General features: G+C 40.9%; 1 protein-coding gene across 1 annotated transcript in view; it reads left to right on the top strand.

The window, feature by feature from the left end:
- Positions 1-18,363, top strand: part of LOC140734359 (secreted frizzled-related protein 1-like) — a 152,103-nt gene extending 133,740 nt beyond the window's left edge. The window contains exon 3 of the mRNA XM_073058227.1: positions 16,608-18,363. Within this exon, the coding sequence (XP_072914328.1) occupies positions 16,608-16,933 (326 nt within the window). The 3' untranslated portion in view covers positions 16,934-18,363. The remainder of the gene's footprint in view (positions 1-16,607) is intronic.
- Positions 18,364-18,576: the final 213 nt, after the last annotated feature.

Genomic DNA, 18,576 nt, shown 5'->3' with positions numbered 1-18,576 from the left:
GCTCTGCTTCTCCTGTATGAAACTTTTGTCTTTTGACTAACTGTTGCTCATTGTTGGAATAGTGCCTTCTCTGGCTTACCGCCAATATACTTTAGTCTGAATGTACATCTGCAAAATGCCTGGGGTATTTTAATATATTAAAGTTGCTACATAAATACAAGTCGGTGTTGTTATTTTCCTGTGCAAGGGTGAAATTGCTTTGTATCGGAAATTGCAGTATCCTTTGGGCAGTGATCTGCCAAGTCAACAATCCACATGATGAAACAATAATCTCTGGGCACTTGGGCTGTCATACATGATCAACATAATAAAATACACAGATCTTCCATCATCAAGTTGGGTGGCATGTGTTCCAGGGTTCAGTCGTTTCCGTGGATATGAAGTAAATGTAAGGAGCATTGGCCCAGGATGGAAAAACCTACACAAAAGCATTCATGATCAGGAGTGCTGTTCGAAGCACAGTTTGGATCATCGCACATACTCCCACAGCAAAAAGTTTCACATCAATGTTGTTGGCCCCAAAGTGCAGTTATTGGGGTTCAAGTGATTACATAAACTCCTTGTCCCCTTTGATATCAAATTCATGTATACTTCAGTGTAACACCACTCTGCTTCCCCATTACAAATATGTTTGTAGAAGTAGATGAGGGGAGACAGGGTGAAGTTCAAATGGACCATAAGTGCCAGTATGGACTAATTGGGCAGAACGGCCTATTCCTATGTCAAGTGAGATTGGGAACCTGATGTCGGTCTAAACACTCTGGTTTGGGCTTGGTTCAGTGCCTAGGGCTTACACTGTTCATATCACCTGTTCTTCACAGGCATAGAGAAGGTGGTGGCGGATCACCTTCCTGTACAGTTGTGGCCCTTCTAGTGAAGGTGTTCTCACATGCTTTGGGTTCCAGGATTTAGACCTGACCAAATTTCGAAGCTGCAACTTGGCAGAGACCTGTGGTGGTAGGTGACTTCATCCATCAGCAATCTTAGTTCTTAGTGGTGTAGGATGTAGGCATTTGAAGTACCGTCAGTGTAGCTCAGGTGTAGATGGAGGGAGAGGATGTTTAGGATGGTGATTTAGGCTGCTTTGTATGGAACTTCTTGAGTGGCGCTCTTTTGAAAGATATCAGTTCAGTTCAGTTTCAATTCATTGTCATTTAGAATGCAATGCAGTTAAAAAGAGAGACAACGTTCTCCAGAATGATATCACCAAAGCACACGACAAAACAGACTACACCAGAAAATCCACATAACGTTTGGTAATCCCCAAATCCAGAGTCCTGAGAGGCTGCTGTGTATTAATATCGTGCTACCATCTTAGCACGTTCCCTGGCTTGTGTTGGATAGTGGTGTATCTAATTGCCCTTTCCCAGCAGTTTCTGCCTTGTAGGGGAAATACACTAACAGAACACAGCATAATTGTGGCAAGTTATTTTAAGAGGTGGAACAGTTAAGGTTTATAAAGATGTTCCAGGACACAGGGAATTTGGTTATATGGCAAAGTTGAGCCTTGGAGTGCAGGAGGGTGGAGGGTAACCTTACAGAGGTGCGCATAATTGTGAGGAGCACACATAGTGTGAATGCACATAGTCTATTTTCAGGGTTAGGACTCAAGAACTAGAGGGCATAGGTTTAAGTTGAGGGGGGAAATATTCAACAGAAACATGAGGGCAAAATTTTTAACCAGACTGTGGTCCATACATGGAATGAGCCACCCGAGGAAGTGGTTAAGGCAGATATATTAACTCCATTATAAAGGGATTTGGATGGCCCTATGGATAGTGAAGGTTTGGAGAGATATGGGCAGATGGGATTAGCTCAGATGGTCACTTGATCAGCATGGAACGGCGGGACGAAAGGGGCTGTTAGATGATATGAATCTATACCATTCTCTGTATTTAAAAAAATTAGTATGAGAAAATGCATGCAGAATTTTATCTGAATTGTATTGACATTTGTAAACACTCCAAAGGCTACTGAATCCTGCAGAAGAGTGATGAGTTTGCTACTTAGTTTGCAAGATGCTCTTTGCCCAGCTTGAAGTAATAGCCGGTAATCAAAGATTATTTTCATCGTCATGCATTTCAGTAAAACTTCAGAACTCAGGTTTGCCTGGAATTATGACTCTGAGACTGGAAAGAAAATGGCTGGGTTTATCAAATCAGTTCACTTCTGGACTGAATTTATCTCAAGGGTATGCCACTCCACTGCTAAGTAAGCTCATTCATGTAGTGAGAAAAATTAATGGTTACAATGGATCCCCTATATTTCCCAAGAACAGGGAGTTAGGAATGAATGTGAACTAGGATTTCAGTTCAGATGGAGAGCCACGATAGAGGAGGCAGTTGGAACACATGCGTGTGAAGACTGGGTGGTGAGTTCTGCGTGGGGTCAGCTGCGGGTGATTTGATAACTAGCTACGCTACATGCCGACCACAGAATGAGCTACTTGTAGACAGCAATTTGTGTGCACAGCACCATGACATTTTCCAGATGTGATTGGATTGGGCTGACCACACAATAATAGCACATGGTCAACCCAGACCAATCAGCAACAAGCGCATCCCCAAGCCCAATCTCTACAGAACAGCAGCTGCATAATAATATGTTCTTATGACAGCAGGAGCATCCGAACTGTCGGATGATTTAAAGTACATTTAGTATCAAAGTATGTATGCAGGATACAACCTTGAGATTTTGGTTAGCCGTCAGGTCCCGTTAAGATCTTTCCCCTCTCACCCAAAACCCATGCCCCCTACCCTAGGGAAAAGGCTGTTGGCATCCACCTTAGTTATGCCACTCATCATTTTAAACAGTACTATAAGTCCATCGTTTGCAAGTTCTACAAGTTTTTCTTCTAAGTAGTCTACAATGTGCTGCACTCTCTCTCATTCTGTTTAGTCCCTATATAGCTTTTCTTGTTGATGTGCATTGCACTGGCCCAAAGGACACCAGAAAGCCGAAAGTTGGTGTTATTTTTAAATGCTGAAAGTTTCTGAGCCGGTAGACTTTAGCGAGGCATTGGTATCCTTCTACTCAATTTACTGAAAGTTAACACCAAGGTACAGCAAGCAATTGGGAATGGAATTATTTGTTAGCCTTTATTGCAAGAGGATTTGAGGGCAGTAGATGCCTTGTTCCAGCTTTATTGGGCCCTGGTGAGACTACATCTGGAGTATTGTGCATGGCCTGGTCTGGCTAACAAGGGAAAAGTATACTTGCAACGTAAAGCGTGCAGTGAAGATTAATTCCAGGGATAGGAAGTTTTTTGGGTAAGGAGAAGTTAAGCAGCCTGACCCTATACTCTCTTAATTTTAGGAAACTGAGAGGGGTCTTACCGAAATGTTCAAAACTCAAATGGGATTCAGCACAGTAGATGCGGAGTTGACACTTCCCCCTGGCCAGTGTCAGGGTCACATGCAGCCACTCAGGATGGAGATGAAATGAAGTTTCTTCAAGCAGAGATTGGTGAATATTTGGAATTCTGGGCCCAAGAGAGTTGTGGATACTCTGTTGTTCAAGAGCAGATTGTTTAATACCGAGGGAATTGGGGAATTGGGATTTGAGCAGCAAAGTAGTACTGAGGTTAAAGAGCAGATCTGAACTTGTAAGTAGGGTGGGCATGATGGCCTGAATGGTCTACACCTGTCTTTGCTTCTTTTGTTGCATTCTACTACATTATTGTGTAGTCAAATGTTACACTGGTCAATGTCTGCATCTCATTCATTGCTTTAGTGATTCTTTCATCAGATGCCTCCAGAGACATTGCAAGTACATTTTGCTTTGCAATTAAGAAGCAAAGAAAGCCCAGAAAGAAAAAATATATATAATAATGAGACTTTGTAGTGGCTTTCCAGTATCTGCCAAACATAATTTTGTTTCTTTTCTCCAGTGTGCAGTCTGAAAAGTGTGTTGTACAAAAACCAACTGTAGATTTGATTTGCCACTGTAACGTCATGCTTTTTAAGAGTTCGACCTGACAGCAGATGCCCTTGACTTAATTAAGTTACATTTAGAACATTTAATCAGTCAATCCTAAAGAGAACATGCTTAATGAGGAGGGAAAGGACAGGTTGTCATTGATGTAGTGCCTTTCCTAATGCTGAGATGTCCCAAGGAGCTCCACAGCCAATGAAGAATTTTTGATGTGTGTTCAAGTTTTATTATGTTGGAAACATATCAGCCAATTTATCAATATCTCCAAACAGCATTTAATCAAATCTTCAAAAGTTCTATAAAAATGTCTTCCTAGGTATAAAATTAAAAGCCACATCTGATTACAACCAATCCACATTGAGCACAAGGTCTTCCAGGTTATTCTGTGGCTGATCTGATGGGAAGGCATTTGCAGAAAACTGGAACAAAAGACATGCTATGCTTCATGCATGTCATCACTGATGAAGAAAGAGGAAACATGCAGTAAATCGTCCTGACCTGGAGGAACTACTAAGCTGTTCTGTCAGAGTGGAGCAAACTCTACCAAAGAGCACCAGCCTGTCTGAACATCTAGGCATCCCATCTGATCATATTTCCACCCTGTATTGAACCTGACCACCGAGCCAGGTCCTCTCAGGATCATGGACTGCGTTGAAGAGTTAGCATGGACTATATACTCACAGCTTTGAAGAAAAAATTGAAGAAAGCAACCCCAATATTTCAGGGGAACATGACACCCTCGTGGACATAAATAAAGTTTGCAATAACCTACATAGTTGGCAACTGCAATTGTGCAGAGTTACCTCGGTGGCACAAGCTATCAGGCTTTTGAATCTTCTGCTCAATGGAAAAGTGAAGAGAGCGTGCTCACAATGGGTATAGTCTTTGATTATGCTGGCTGGTTTACTGATGCAGTGCTACTAGCAGCCTGCAGCTCCATTAATGTGGGTACTGCTGCCATTCTTCCTGCTGGGGTTAATATTCAGAGGGTCTTTGTACTCAAGTTGTCAAAGACCAACATTCATGCAGCAAAAATTTAAAAAGGAAAATGAGTTGTTGGCCTTTATTACAAGAGGTATGATTACAGGTGTAAGGTGGTCTTATTCTGCAATTGTATGTGGCTATTCCTTTTAGTCTTCACCTCCAAGCTTGGGTGGAAACTCAGAAGGACATCCCTTTGGAACAGAAAGTAGGATAAATTTCTTGAGCCAGCACGTGGTGAATGTGTGGAATTCATTATTGCAGTCAGTTGTCGAGGCCAAGTAATTGGTTATAGGTAAACAGAGATTGGTAGATTCCTGATTAGTAGTGGCTTCAAAGGCTATGTGGAGAATGCAGGAGAATGGGGTTGAGAGGGGAAATGAACCAGTCACACTGCAATGGTCAAGCAGACTCAATGGGCTAAATGGCCAATTTCTGCTCCGATGTCGTAAGGTCTTATGGTCTCCCTACCAAAGAATGGATGCACTGTCACAGAGGGCTGGTAGGCAAAGGACTGGTTCCAGAGATGGTTGATGTCCTAGAGTTTGGAAAAAAGTTCAGAGGAGGCCTCTCTAAAACTTGCAAAGTTGTTAAGGAGCTTGATGAATTGAGTGAAAGGCAAAGGTTTCCCAATGCTGAGGAATTCAATTATTTATTTATTGAGATACAGCAGGAGGAGCAGGAGGGCCTTTCTGGACCCTCAAGCTCTACCATCCAGCAATCCCAGTCTAATATCAATTAATCTACCAGCTGATGATCTTTGGATTGTGGGAGGAAACCGTAGCCCAAACATTCATGGGGAGAACGTGCACTTTACAGGCAGCAGCAGGAGTTGAAACTGGGTCTCTGGTACCGTAAAGTATTCTGCTAACCATTGTGCTACCGTGTCACCCCATCTATGACCAGGGAACACAGGCTGAAAATAAGAAATTGATTATTTAGGACTGAGATGAGTAGAAATCACTTACTTCAGTTAATAGTGAATCTTTGGAATTCCTTATCCTGGTGGGCTTGGAAGCTCAGTCATGGAGCTCATTTAAATTTAAGATTTCTGGGCATTAAGAGAATCAAGGGATATGGGGACAGTGCTGGAAAAAGGTGCTGAAAATTAGTAATGATAGAGCAGACTTAAAGGAACAATTGCTTCTTATGCTACTGTTCCTACTGTGTGAAATTTGTTTGTCTTCTTCTTCAATGGACTAATTGATACTGCAAAGAGAAAGAGATGGCGAGGATAATAATTGTAAGGCCACACAACATGGTGTAAAGTGCTCAGCCCATCCATTCCCCCTTCTTCCACTTTTTCCTATCAAACATTTATCAAATATCGTTTTGCTGCTCTGTCACAGACCCAGAAAGTCAGCTTAGATCCCGATTTCATCTGGCACTGGTGCTGAGTTTGCAAATTTTCCCTGTTGCCACAAGGTCTTGCTCCTATTATTTCCCCTGTTACATGTTTGGGGCAAAATGGGCAGATGGGAGTTGAAGGGCATGTGAGTGAGAAAGGCTGCAGAGAAGTAAGCAGAGGAATGGGACTGCTGTAGATATACTGAGAGCCGGTGCCATCACTGATAATAAAATTAAATTAATAACTGGACCCTGAACACACGCACTCTTACGACTAGGCCACACTTTATTTTCCTTGCGCACATGGAGAACACCATGGCCCCTGTCACCACACTGTTCTGAAGTCTGAAAATAAAAATGCCATGTTTATATAGAATTGTCTTAACAATTATGGACATTGACCACATGGGTAGATTGTGTATGTTTACGTATGTAAGCTATCCTTACTTGCAAGATCAATCCTCTTTCACGTTAGAGGTGTTAAAAGTCAATAGAAACTACAAGGTGACAGCCGATGTCACTTTGAAGTTAGTAAAGGAACTAGCCCTTAGTTGTTGGATGTGTTTCACATCCTTCTATACATTTTTAATCTCATCTGCCTCTGTATCCCCCTCCCCCATTGTGTAAAGGGAAGCTATGTACTTCAAAGATATTTCCAGAAAGAGTCTCATTTCAGGGGCTCCACTCACAGAGTTTGAATTTACACAGTCACAGTCATCCTCGCCTACCTTGTCTGTAGTAAGCAAGGGTAGATCCAGCAGTCTCACATCAAAGATCTCCCTTGTCTCGGTTGACTATACACTGCCACAGTCATCCTTGGCTGGATATTGTTCTTAACCCTTCTTAACCACAGCTCCCACACCAGCATAAACTCAAAAGGCCAAATGGCATCCGTAGACTTATGGAGTCATAAAAGAGAGAAGCAGGTCTTCTGGCTTAATATGTCCATGCCATGTGCTCTTAATGTGTCCTGTTCTTGTGCTGAAGAGTTCTATCACTTTGTGTCAGCCACCAGCTACCAGTGTATCCATCTTTTGCAAACCCTTTAGTAGTTGCATAGACACCTGAAGAGTGGACTATCTGTTGGATGGAAGCGACCAACAAATCTGATAGAGGCAGATGCCAAGTTTTTAAACTCACCAGTGGGAGGTGGTGCTTTAGCACTGCTAGCCCTCCACCTTGAGGGAGTCTTGATCATAAGTGGGCCAAAACCGCTGAAGACAGGTAGCAGATCAACTGATGATCCCACTGGTGATAGCACAGGACAGTTAACATCTTAGGCCAAGTGTATTTTTAATTCAATTCAGCCACCAGCTACCTACCTTTATTATTCCCACTTACCAGCTCTTGCAACATTGCCTCATGTATCTTTGGTTTCAAGCTCACCATTAATTACAGAGATGTAAAGTTAATGAATGCAGTCATTGTTTTGTTTAATTCCATGTCTTCCATTCCACACAACAGCAGCCTTATTTCAGACCTTACCTTATCTTGTTATTGGAATTGGTATTGGTTTATCATGGTCACATGTACTGAGATACAGTGATAATCTTGCCTTGCATTCACTTCAAACAGATCACCCAGTACTTTGAGGTAAAACAATAACAGAATGCAGAATAAAGTAGAACAGCCATGGAAAAAGTTCAGTGCAGGTAAACAGTAAAATCATAATGATAAGAGTCCATCTTATTGTCCAAGTCACAAGAAAATAGGAGAAATATGAGTAACTTTCGACCATCCTTTCTGCCAGTGAATTGCAGGCTAAAGCAACACAATAAAAAAACTATAGTCTCACATAATTTTTTTTGGCCAAAATCTTCTTTCTAGCCTTCACGTCATGGAAGGCAGTGCCCCTAACCTCAGCCAAGCAAAGCACTTCATGCCTCTGAGTAACCTGTCCTGAGGTTCAGAGGGACAATAAATCAGCCATTATAGACTGGCAGAATAGACATAAGACCATAAGATTTAAGAGCAGAATTAGGCCATTCAGCCCATTGAGTCTGCTCCACCATTCAATCATGGGCTGATCCACTTCATCCAGTCATCCCCACCCCCCTGCTTTCTCCCCATAACCCTTGATACCCTGGCTAATCAAGAGCCTATCTATATCTGACTTAAATACACCTAATGACTTGGCCTCCACAGCCGCTCGTGACAACAAATTCCACAGAATTACCACCCTCTGATTAAAGTAATTTCTCCACATCTCAGTTCTAAAAGGACGTCCTTCAATCCTGAAGTCGTGCCCTCTTGTCCTAGAATCCCCTACCATGGAAAATAACTTTGCCATATCTATTCTGTTCAGGCCTTTTAACATTTGCAATGATTCTATGAGATCCAGGGAATACAACCCAAGAGCTGCCAGCAGTTCCTCGTACAGTAACCCTTTCATTCCTGGAATCATTCTCATGAATCTTCTCTGAACTCTCTCCAATATCAGTATATCCTTTCTAAAATAAGGAGATCAAAATTGCACACAGTACTCCAAGTGTGGTCTCAGAAGTGCCTTATGGAGCCTCAACATGATGGGCTGGATGTCCCAATTCTCTTCCTATGTCGTATGGCCACCCTCTTAGTCTCAATATACCCAGTCATTACTGACATCTGTGGTCTGCTCCTGTTCAATCTCCTGCAACCTCTCAAAAGCCTTGACTTCTTTCCAAAAGCATGATATCATGAACTGAACTGCAGCTGGCTACCTCATTGGCTGGTGGTGGCAATGGTATAGTCTTCTTCCTTGCCATTCATCAGACAATTATACCAAGTCCCAATTTTAGTGAGTTCCACTCCTCTTGCACAATATAAAGACAGTGTTAATATCATTTTTGATGGTCAAGTGATGGGGAGGAGGAAGCTTTGGCCATCATGTGGTACACTAAATGGGATTAATTCTGGGGTGGGAGTTGAGAAGAATGTGGGGAGAACAGAAAAAATGGAATCAATGTAGGAGTGTAAAAGGATGGTTGATGTTCAGCATCGACTCAGTAGACTGAAGGGCCTGTTTCATGGATGTACCTCTTTAAGACATAACTCAGCACTTTAGGGCCTAACCCCTCTGCTTCCCTTTTTTAACAGTGCCCAGCAAAAAAAAACTTATAAAGCTAAAGTTTTTGGATTTATTTTAGCAGTGCTATAATGCAAATAACCTCAGTATTCCTCAAAAACTGTCCTGAAGCAAACCTCCTAGAAATAAGCTACTAATTTTTATAAGCCTGAAAATCTGGTTTTATGGAATTGTGTTCCTGGTAGGGAGTCTTCTTTGCCAACAACAGCATACTCTGTACACTGAAAAACCTTCCTTTATTTTGTGCGTTTAAGTTTTTCCAGATATGGACTCCCTGCAAGAGAGTCTCCCTCCCAGGAGGACGATTTCACAAAATCAACTGCAGATAACGACACCACTTAATTAATGCACAGTAGTAATTGAAATCCACGAACATGTAACAACTTCACTGAGGTTTCGGTTGTGTGGGGTGGAACACCAGGAATTGAACAAAAAACAACAGGATCAATTAAGGAAGGTCTGTCCTGCATTTGCAACCCACCTTCTCATGCTCTAATGGCTCTACTGTGCTGCAGACCATTAATTACTTCCATACAAGGGCTGGTACTCTGTGGGCATCGACAGTCTTCCTACTGTCAGGCCCCAAGGATAGCAAACCTATTTGTTTGATTGAAGGAAGCTAAGAGCATAAATTCTTGGGCCTAGAATCCGGAACCTTGAACAACTGTTGCAGAAACTTGAGTTCAAATCCTAAGACTGCCGGTGATGAATTTAAACTCAGTTAGTCATTCACACTAGGAATATAAACTTTACACATAGGATCAGCATTCAATTCCTCCACCAACTCAGTTCAATAATTAACAGGTTAACATGCAAATAATAGGAGAAAGCAAAGGAATAATATGGAACCAACATGTATGAAATTTAAACCCACTATAGCCATTATTTTTGCATGGCATCATGAATGAAATTATTTGTACTGAGAGAAAACATGGTCCCTCAGGACAACAGTGTGAAAGTGATCAGCTCATGATCAAGAAATTTGGGTCACTGTTTGTTTTAGTGTCTCACACAGGAAAGGGCATTTAAGCCATAGTGAAATAGATAGATAGATAGATAGATAGATAGATAGATCGATACTTTATTCATCCCCATGGGGAAATTCAACTTTTTTCCAATGTCCCATACACTTGTTGTAGCAAAACTAATTACATACAATACTTAACTCAGTAAAGAATATGATATGCATCTAAATCACTATCTCAAAAAGCATTAATAATAGCTTTTAAAAAGTTCTTAAGTCCTGGCGGTAGAATTGTAAAGCCTAATGGCATTGGGGAGTAAATGAGCTAACCACTGTTATTGAGTTCTTACCTCTAAATCCAAATATTAAACTTGGAGTTTTGTGATGTATAGAATCATGATGGATCTAGATAGGATGAATGCACAGACTCTAGTCCCAAAGGAAGGGAACTAAAAGCCAGAGGGATAGGTCTAAGGTGAGAGGTGAAAGATTTGGAAGTGACCTGAGGGGCAAATTCACATAGAGCATGGTGCACATATGGAGTGAGACGCTGCAGGAAGTGGTTGAGGCAGGTACAATAACAGCATTTAAAAGATTAAGTAAGATGTTTGGAAGAGCTTAGAGGGGTATGGACCAAATGCGGGCAAATGGGATTTGCTCGGTGGGCACCATATGAGTTGGGTTTCTATGATTCTAAGTCCTTTGAGCATCTCTGCAAGGATTTCACAATCAGACATCCACCAAGAAATATCAATCCTCAATGCAGGGGAAATTAGTCTATATTATGTGTTGGTGTGACAAGCTCAATTTCTCTTTCGTAGTACAGCACCAGATGGAACCATAAGAAGGTCTTTCCTAGTGCCCCTCCATTGATACCATCACTCTCCCTCCACCCACTGCTCATTCCCAGACCCAGATGGTCCAAGATGTTATCCCATGACTGATCAAAATGCCCATTTCCACAAACTTGGCCCCACTCCCATTCTCACCCTCACCCACACCCCACTGCCACCAGCTGTCATCAGAGCATTGCAAGCAGAAGGGCAAGGTAGGTTCAGTTGTACAAGAGATAGAACGTAGTACACTAGAGAACAGTACAGGCCCTTCAGCCCACAATGTTGTACCAATCTTTAAGATCAATCTAACCCTTTCCTCAGATTTCTATCATCCATGTGCCTGTCTAAGAGTTTCTTAACTGTCTCTAATGTATCTCCCTCTACCACTACCTCCAGCAGGCCGTATCACATGCAGACAACTCACTGTATTTAAACTTACCTCTGACATTCCCCTACACCTTCCTCCAGTTATCTTAAATTATGCCCACTGTTAACAGTTTCCATCCTGGGAAAAGTCTCTGGCTGTCCACTTGATCTATGCCTCGTATCATCTTGTACATCTCTATCAGGTCAGATCTCATTCTTCTTCACTCCAAAGAGAAATGCCCTCACTCATTCAACCTATCCTCTAGGACATGCTCTCCAATCTGGGCAGCATCCTGGCAAATCTCCTCTGCACCCTCTCTAAAGCTTTTACATTCTTTCTGTAATGAGATAAGCAGAACTGAACACAATATTCCAAGTGCAGTTTAACAAGGGTTACAAAGAGTTACATTACCTTGTGACTCTGGAACTCAATCCCCCGACGAATGATGGCCAGCACACCATACGCCACACCCTTTCAATTTGCATTGTAACGTTGAGGAATCTATGGATCTATCTCAAGATCCCTCTGCCCTCCACACTGCTGGGAATCCTGCCTTTAGCACTGTATTCTGCCTTCAAATTCAACTCTCCAAAGTGAATCACTTCACACTTTTCTGGGTTGAACTCCAGCAATACAGCAAACAAGTTTGGAAATTAGTTTTTATTGTCTAGCAGGAGATGTTGCTGCTTCATTGCTCTAGCAACCAAGATTTTATCCTGAACCCAACTGCAGTCTTTGTGGATTTTATAGTTTCTCCTGTGACCAGAAGAGTTTCCAATGGTGTTCATGTCCTCCCACTTCTTGATGACATGTAAAGGTAAATGACCCCTTAGTGTAAGGAAATTGGGACAAGAATCAAAGGGAAGCTGATAGGTGAAAGAGGGATAAGGTGTAATACACCAGGGAAATATGGGATTTATGGGATTACTCTCTTGGGAGTTGGCATGGGCTCAGTGGGCCAATTGGCCTCCTTGTCTTTAACAAATTGAAGTCAGCACATCATCTATTACATTCACTGCAGCTTCCAGAAAAGCTTGTAATGGTGACGTTGATTGAAAAATATCACTAAGAACAAATCTTTCCACTTGTCCTAATATTAGTGGGATCCTGTCTGAGCACGTGTTCTACACTCCATCTGAAAAGTGGTGCACCACATCCTCAGTACTCTGCCGTGACTCTTTGATGGTGCTTGTATCAGTCTTTCTTGTGGCACTCCAAAACTACACTGTGGAACTTTACCCTTCTCCTTCAGAAATGTTACATTATTTTAATGTGCAGGTATATAAGTATCATTAATTTGGTTTGTTAATAATTAGAAAAACACAGAGACCAGAACAACCAAAACCATACTTGAATACTCCATAAAATTCAGGAAGTAGGAAATATATTAATGGAAAGAGCCCCTACTGACATTTTGGCACAAGTGGTAAGGAATCAAAATGTTATCCAATAATGTAACTATAAGCTTTCCAATACTTTGAAGACAAAGTATATTTTGCGAAGAGATTGTTGAGCTCACTGCTGTTGATTGTTGTAATGGCATTGCTCATTGGAAACTGCAAGAATCCTCAACTCTTAATGCTGTCCAATGTTTCCATCTCCTCAAATGTCACATTGAGGTTTACTGCCCACGTCATAGCTTAAGCCTGATGTTGATCATTGAGTGTTTGTTATACAGGATCATGGAGACATACAGCATAAAGGCAAGACCTTCAGACAGCTTGGTCCGCACTGACCATCAGTGACACACACAAAATGCTGGAGGAACTTCCTCCTGCCCATCAAAGACCTAATCCTACATGAATCCCACCTTTTATTCTTCCAACATTGCCATCAACTCCCCACCCAGATTCTACCACTCGCTTCTACACTGTGGGCAATTTACAGTGGCCAATTGACTTACCAATCTGCACGCAATTGGAATGTGCGAGGAAACCACAGCACCCAGGGGAACCCACGTGGTCACAGGGAGAAGATGGAAACCCTTCATGGACTGCATCCCAGTTCAGGATTAACCTGGGTCTTCCAGTGCTCCACTAGCAATACCATTGAGTCTATTGTTATCTCTTTACATGGCCTCATCTTCCTAAATCCCCCTAGCATTATAACACTCACACTCCTCGGGCATAACCTTCCACCGCCAATTCTAATTGCTCCTCCATTGCAGTTATGCCTTGAAGCACAACATGTGTCCCTCTAATTTTTTTTATATAGCTGTGTGGACAACTGAGAAGGAAATTTTTATAAAGGCTGAAAACTGCAGAGTTTATTTTTTTTAATATACGTTGTATGAATATTGACTAGACAGAATCAGCATTCAGCAGGGCAGGCAATTTATTAACAATGAGCTATTGACTTCCATTCTGTGTATATTCTTACAATTTCTAACCTGAAACATTAAAAATGTAAGTACATTGAAGACCTAAAATGCTTCAAAGTAAAGACTGTGGTACATTAATTACTTGGAAAATTTATGAATTATATTCATTAACATGATTAATTACAGGGTACTTCACAATTATGTTAACATAGATTTCATAATCATTTTAGCATAATTTCCAAATTATATCATGTTTTATAAAATAAAATTCCAGTTGCATGGAAGCAAAGGCTACGTGCATGGGAGTGTTTCAGCTACCGTGTGGCCACACACTCGTGCAGCTTAAAGGGAACAGTATCCAGGCAGCAAATCCCAAATTCTGCTTTCCCATCTCTGAATCAGAATTGGAGTAAGGCTCATTATCACAATTGCATATGAAGTGAAGTTGTTGTTTTGCAGCAGCAGTACAGTGTAAAGGCATAAAATCACAATAAACTACAAAATAAATAGAGTGCAAAAAAAGGAATTATGAGGTTGTGTTCATGGACTTATGTCTAAATGTGTTCAAGCTCCTATACCTCCTCCCTGATAGTCGTAACAAGAAGAAGGCATTTTTTCTAAAATAATACCTTCTAACTTGGCTTGGAATTAAATTTTAATTAATATGATCCCATGTATGCCAATCTGTTATTGTTACAGCAGATATGTATCAAGTCCCTGTCACATATGGTATGGAACGAAAATCCAGCCTCAGTTTTAAGCGCATTGTGCAGGAAGACATCTATTTATCCAACTTGTTTGTCTTATTTACTTAATAGAAACCATTTTCCATGTGGTTTTGTAGACTGTGGTTTTATTCTATTCTTAATTAAAACCTTTCAATCCATCTTCTTTATTCCCAGTTTCTGCATTTCATAATCGCGGTGTCATTATCAGCAGATGATGAAGATCAAAAACTGCAGATGACAAAAATCTAAAATGAAAACAGGATTCAACAATTTTTTCTTCTGTTTGCATGAGTACTCACCATTTGTGTTGAAGCTTATGTGTCCATAATACTCAGTTTTTCTCTCTCCAGAGTCCGACTGACCAGCCTTCTCCTTTCACTTTCAATTTCCAGCAACATTTTGACCGACCTTTTTCACCTTTCAAGTGGCCCTGTGTTTTCTGCCACTTACTCACTATGTCTTCCTTTTCTTTCTTTATGTCTCCATCTTTATGTCTTTCTCTCTGACTCCTTCCTCTCTCTCACTCTTTCCTTTTATTTTCCCAGTCTCCTTATCTCTCTTGTCTCTGCTGCCTCACTTTCTCTCTCTCACTCTCTCTCCCCTCTTTCTTTCTCTCTCCCTGTCTTTATACACCCTTTCTTTATCTTCTTCTGTCTGACTCTCTCTCTCCCTCTCTCTCTCTCTCCCTCCCCCCCCCCCCTCTCTCTCTCTGTAACTGCTCTAATCAATCTATCAACCAACTGGCTCTTTAACAAGCAGAATAACCATAGGCACTTCTCTCCTCAGAGATATTTCCATTGTTCTATCTATTTCTACCCATCACAGCACCTTGCAGCAATTTAAAGCTATCTTGCTTTCCCATTTTCCCAATTTTGACCTGAAACACTAACATTACAGGATAGCAACTGTATGCTGCAGTACGTCTGGAGTTTCCAAGAAATGAATTTTAGAGACCGAGTACAATGCACTGACACTACTCTCAGGCCTGATTGGAGGTGTCGAAGATGGATGAAGATAAGGCTCTTTGTAGACTGAGCTTTTAAATTTCTTCAAATCCGGCCTGAGTCCATCCTCTTAAAATGAATTATTTTGAAACTCTAGCTGAATAGAATAATTAGCCTAAGATCCAAAGTGTCTCTATTATAGTTAATAGCCAAACTGGAATTTCACAAGAAAAGAAGTCCTCAGAAACTGATTAAATATTCAATTAATTCATCAAAGTGTGTCTACTAGAGCAGTGGAGACAGTGCAGATGAGAATCACAAAGACTTTGCCAGTCCTGGAGACTTTTACATAAATAGGATGTGATTTGGTGTTTCTTTCTTTGAGTCAGTGGAGGCTGAGGCAAGATTAAACAATGGGATACAAAAAGGAAGGGCATATTTTCCTTAGCAGAGAGGTCAATAACTCAGTGGTGGAGGCTTGGGAAATTGGTAGAAGGAGTAAAGAGAAATCAAGGAAGAGGTTTTCTACCAATGTTGAACTGATTGCCCAAAAGAGCAAAGGAGGCAAAAATGTTCAGCGCATTTATCTGGACAGGTCCTTCTTAGCTTAGGAAGTCCTGATTTACGTACAAAGCCCAGGCAAATGACCCCGTATTTGGAAGACCAGAGGGATGGATTTACTGGTCTTTGGGAGGCTGCAGATACCTTCATCGTGCAAGAGCTAAGATCGCAACCACAGTTTTGACTTGTGGTTTGTTCCAGTCGCAGTAACAGAAAAGAACCGTATCCTAGGGAGGATCTCTAACAACTGACGTGCCATAACCTATAAACTACAGTCCAATATGGAAAAGCTGGAATAACCTATTTTCCCGGCATGGACAGGATGTTCCTATGATTTAAACTTCCCATTCTATGTAAATTGAGAAGACACTTCGAGGTGAACTCTATCGAATCCTCCATTGAAAGATCAATAAAAAAATCTTCACCATTTCTATTCTATTCTTTTACCAATCCTTCTCTCCTTCTACCCCAGTTAATAATTGTATTATACAGATGTTATTCAACTCACTGAGCTCTCCCAGAAAGACTGCTTGTAGCTAATAATTGTATCGCTCTTTTACAGCTCTTAAAATGAAGATCAAGGAAGTTAAGAAGGAGAACGGTGATCGAAAGATCATACCGCAGAAGAAGAAAAAGCCTCTGAAGCTGGGGCCACTGAAGAAAAAAGACCTGAAGAAGCTTATCTTGTACATTAAGAATGGCGCAGACTGCCCTTGCCACCAGCTGGATAACCTGAACAGTAACTTCCTCATCATGGGCCGCAAGGTGAACAAACAGAACCTCCTGACGGTTATTCACAGGTGGGATAAAAAGAGTAAGGAGGTGAGAAAAGCTGTGAAGAAAATGAAGACTCATGTGTGTCCCACATTCCAAGGGGTCTTCAAATGATTATCTGCCTGTTCTTTAAATCAAACATCTGAACTTGCACATGCTTTCATTAAAAAACAAATTAAACTTCTTTTTCCTCAATAAAATAGGATGTTTTTTTCTTTGAACTATGATTCTTCCCTCCTCTTTTTAGATTTGCTGTGTATAATAAACATGATTCTTTGTATGTTTCTTTCTGTTGATAAGTATGATAGCATAGACTAATACGCCAGCAAGGAGGGGCAAGCTGAGACGAAAAGGTACCACGATGAATTCTGAGGCTTTTAACCAAGTTTGAGGCTGTCCAAAAAAAAATAGGGGGTGGGGGGAGGGTGTCAGAACTAACATCTGCCAGAAGAACAGTTGGAAAAAAGAGATAATGTTTGGAATATCACAAGAGCTGTTGCAGTTTCTCCCCCATCAACATATCACCACCCAGTTCTTTGGGCAACCCCCTGAGAATCACGAAATGCAAACAAGAACAGGCTTGGAAACTTTATTGAGTTATACAGTCCGGCCTGGACCGTGAGCAGTCAGCCAAGATTACAGTGTGCTGCAATCCCCCCTGGAGATGTCAGACTTGCTCAGGGACTCTGGGTATGCACAGAGTAGTCAGGAAAACCACTTGGCACCTTGCCAAAATTCTGAACTGCAAATGCTCACTGTTGCCGTTTGGACTTAATAACTAATCATCACTTTCTTCCTCTGCACAATGGCAAAATATTTTTAAAGTTAAAATATTCATCAAAATTCATGTGCTGTGGAAGTTGGGCAGCATCCAAAGACTCCTGTGTTCATTTATTATGGCTGACAGCTTTGAACCTCTTGAATGTTCACCTAGCATTTACGAGTAATTTGGGGAATGAATCCTGTGTAATGAACAAATTAAGAAACTTAGGAGAAGCTTCAGTTAGAAATGACTTTTGTTAATGTAGCTTTGAAGACACAACGATAGGCAAAACATTTTGACATTGAGCCTCACTGCTGTTGGTGCTTCTCAAGAAATCTTTTACATACTGAAAATGAAGCCTTGTAAATTTTAATTAGCTATCAGCAGCTTCTTTTTCTGTGTTTTGTTTCTTTTTTTTTGCTTTATAATCATTTATTTTCTTCCAGATTTATGTTTTCTCAGCAAAGCAATGGTATGCAGTGTTTCAATATCACACTGAATTCTTTTAATTTTGGTTCAATTTGTTATTAGCTCATTTACTCAAAGTTATAAGAATTAAGGTCATAGACACATAGCTAAATATGTACATGCGTTGCATTCTTGATCTAAGTGCACTGTGAATATATATCATTCTGCCATGAAAAGGAATCTGGATAACTATTGCCTTCAACTGGTCTTATGTCACACGGTTTTGGATAATTGTTCAATTAAAGAGCTGCTGCATTTGTAGTTCCTTGTAAGTAGACCTGCTTTTTAAAAATAAATTGGTTTGAAAATAGAATTTTGTTTTCTAATCTTTGCTGCTTGTGAGGATGCACCTTGATTCTTACAAACTATTCCACATACCCACCAGTCCCTAACTTTCAGTTATCTAGTTCCTTGGTCTCATAGGCAGAACCAACAAAAAATTGGTAGGTATTTATTTAGATCACTTTGAGAATAGCTTCTGATACTTTGTTGTAGCATAAATTGAACAGTGCAACAGGTAGTGCCA

The sequence above is a fragment of the Hemitrygon akajei genome, chromosome 1, assembly GCF_048418815.1.
Source record: "Hemitrygon akajei chromosome 1, sHemAka1.3, whole genome shotgun sequence".
In the NCBI taxonomy this organism is placed as follows: domain Eukaryota; kingdom Metazoa; phylum Chordata; class Chondrichthyes; order Myliobatiformes; family Dasyatidae; genus Hemitrygon; species Hemitrygon akajei.
Note: the sequence above shows the minus strand (reverse complement) of the source record. Positions and strands in the feature narration are given on the sequence as shown.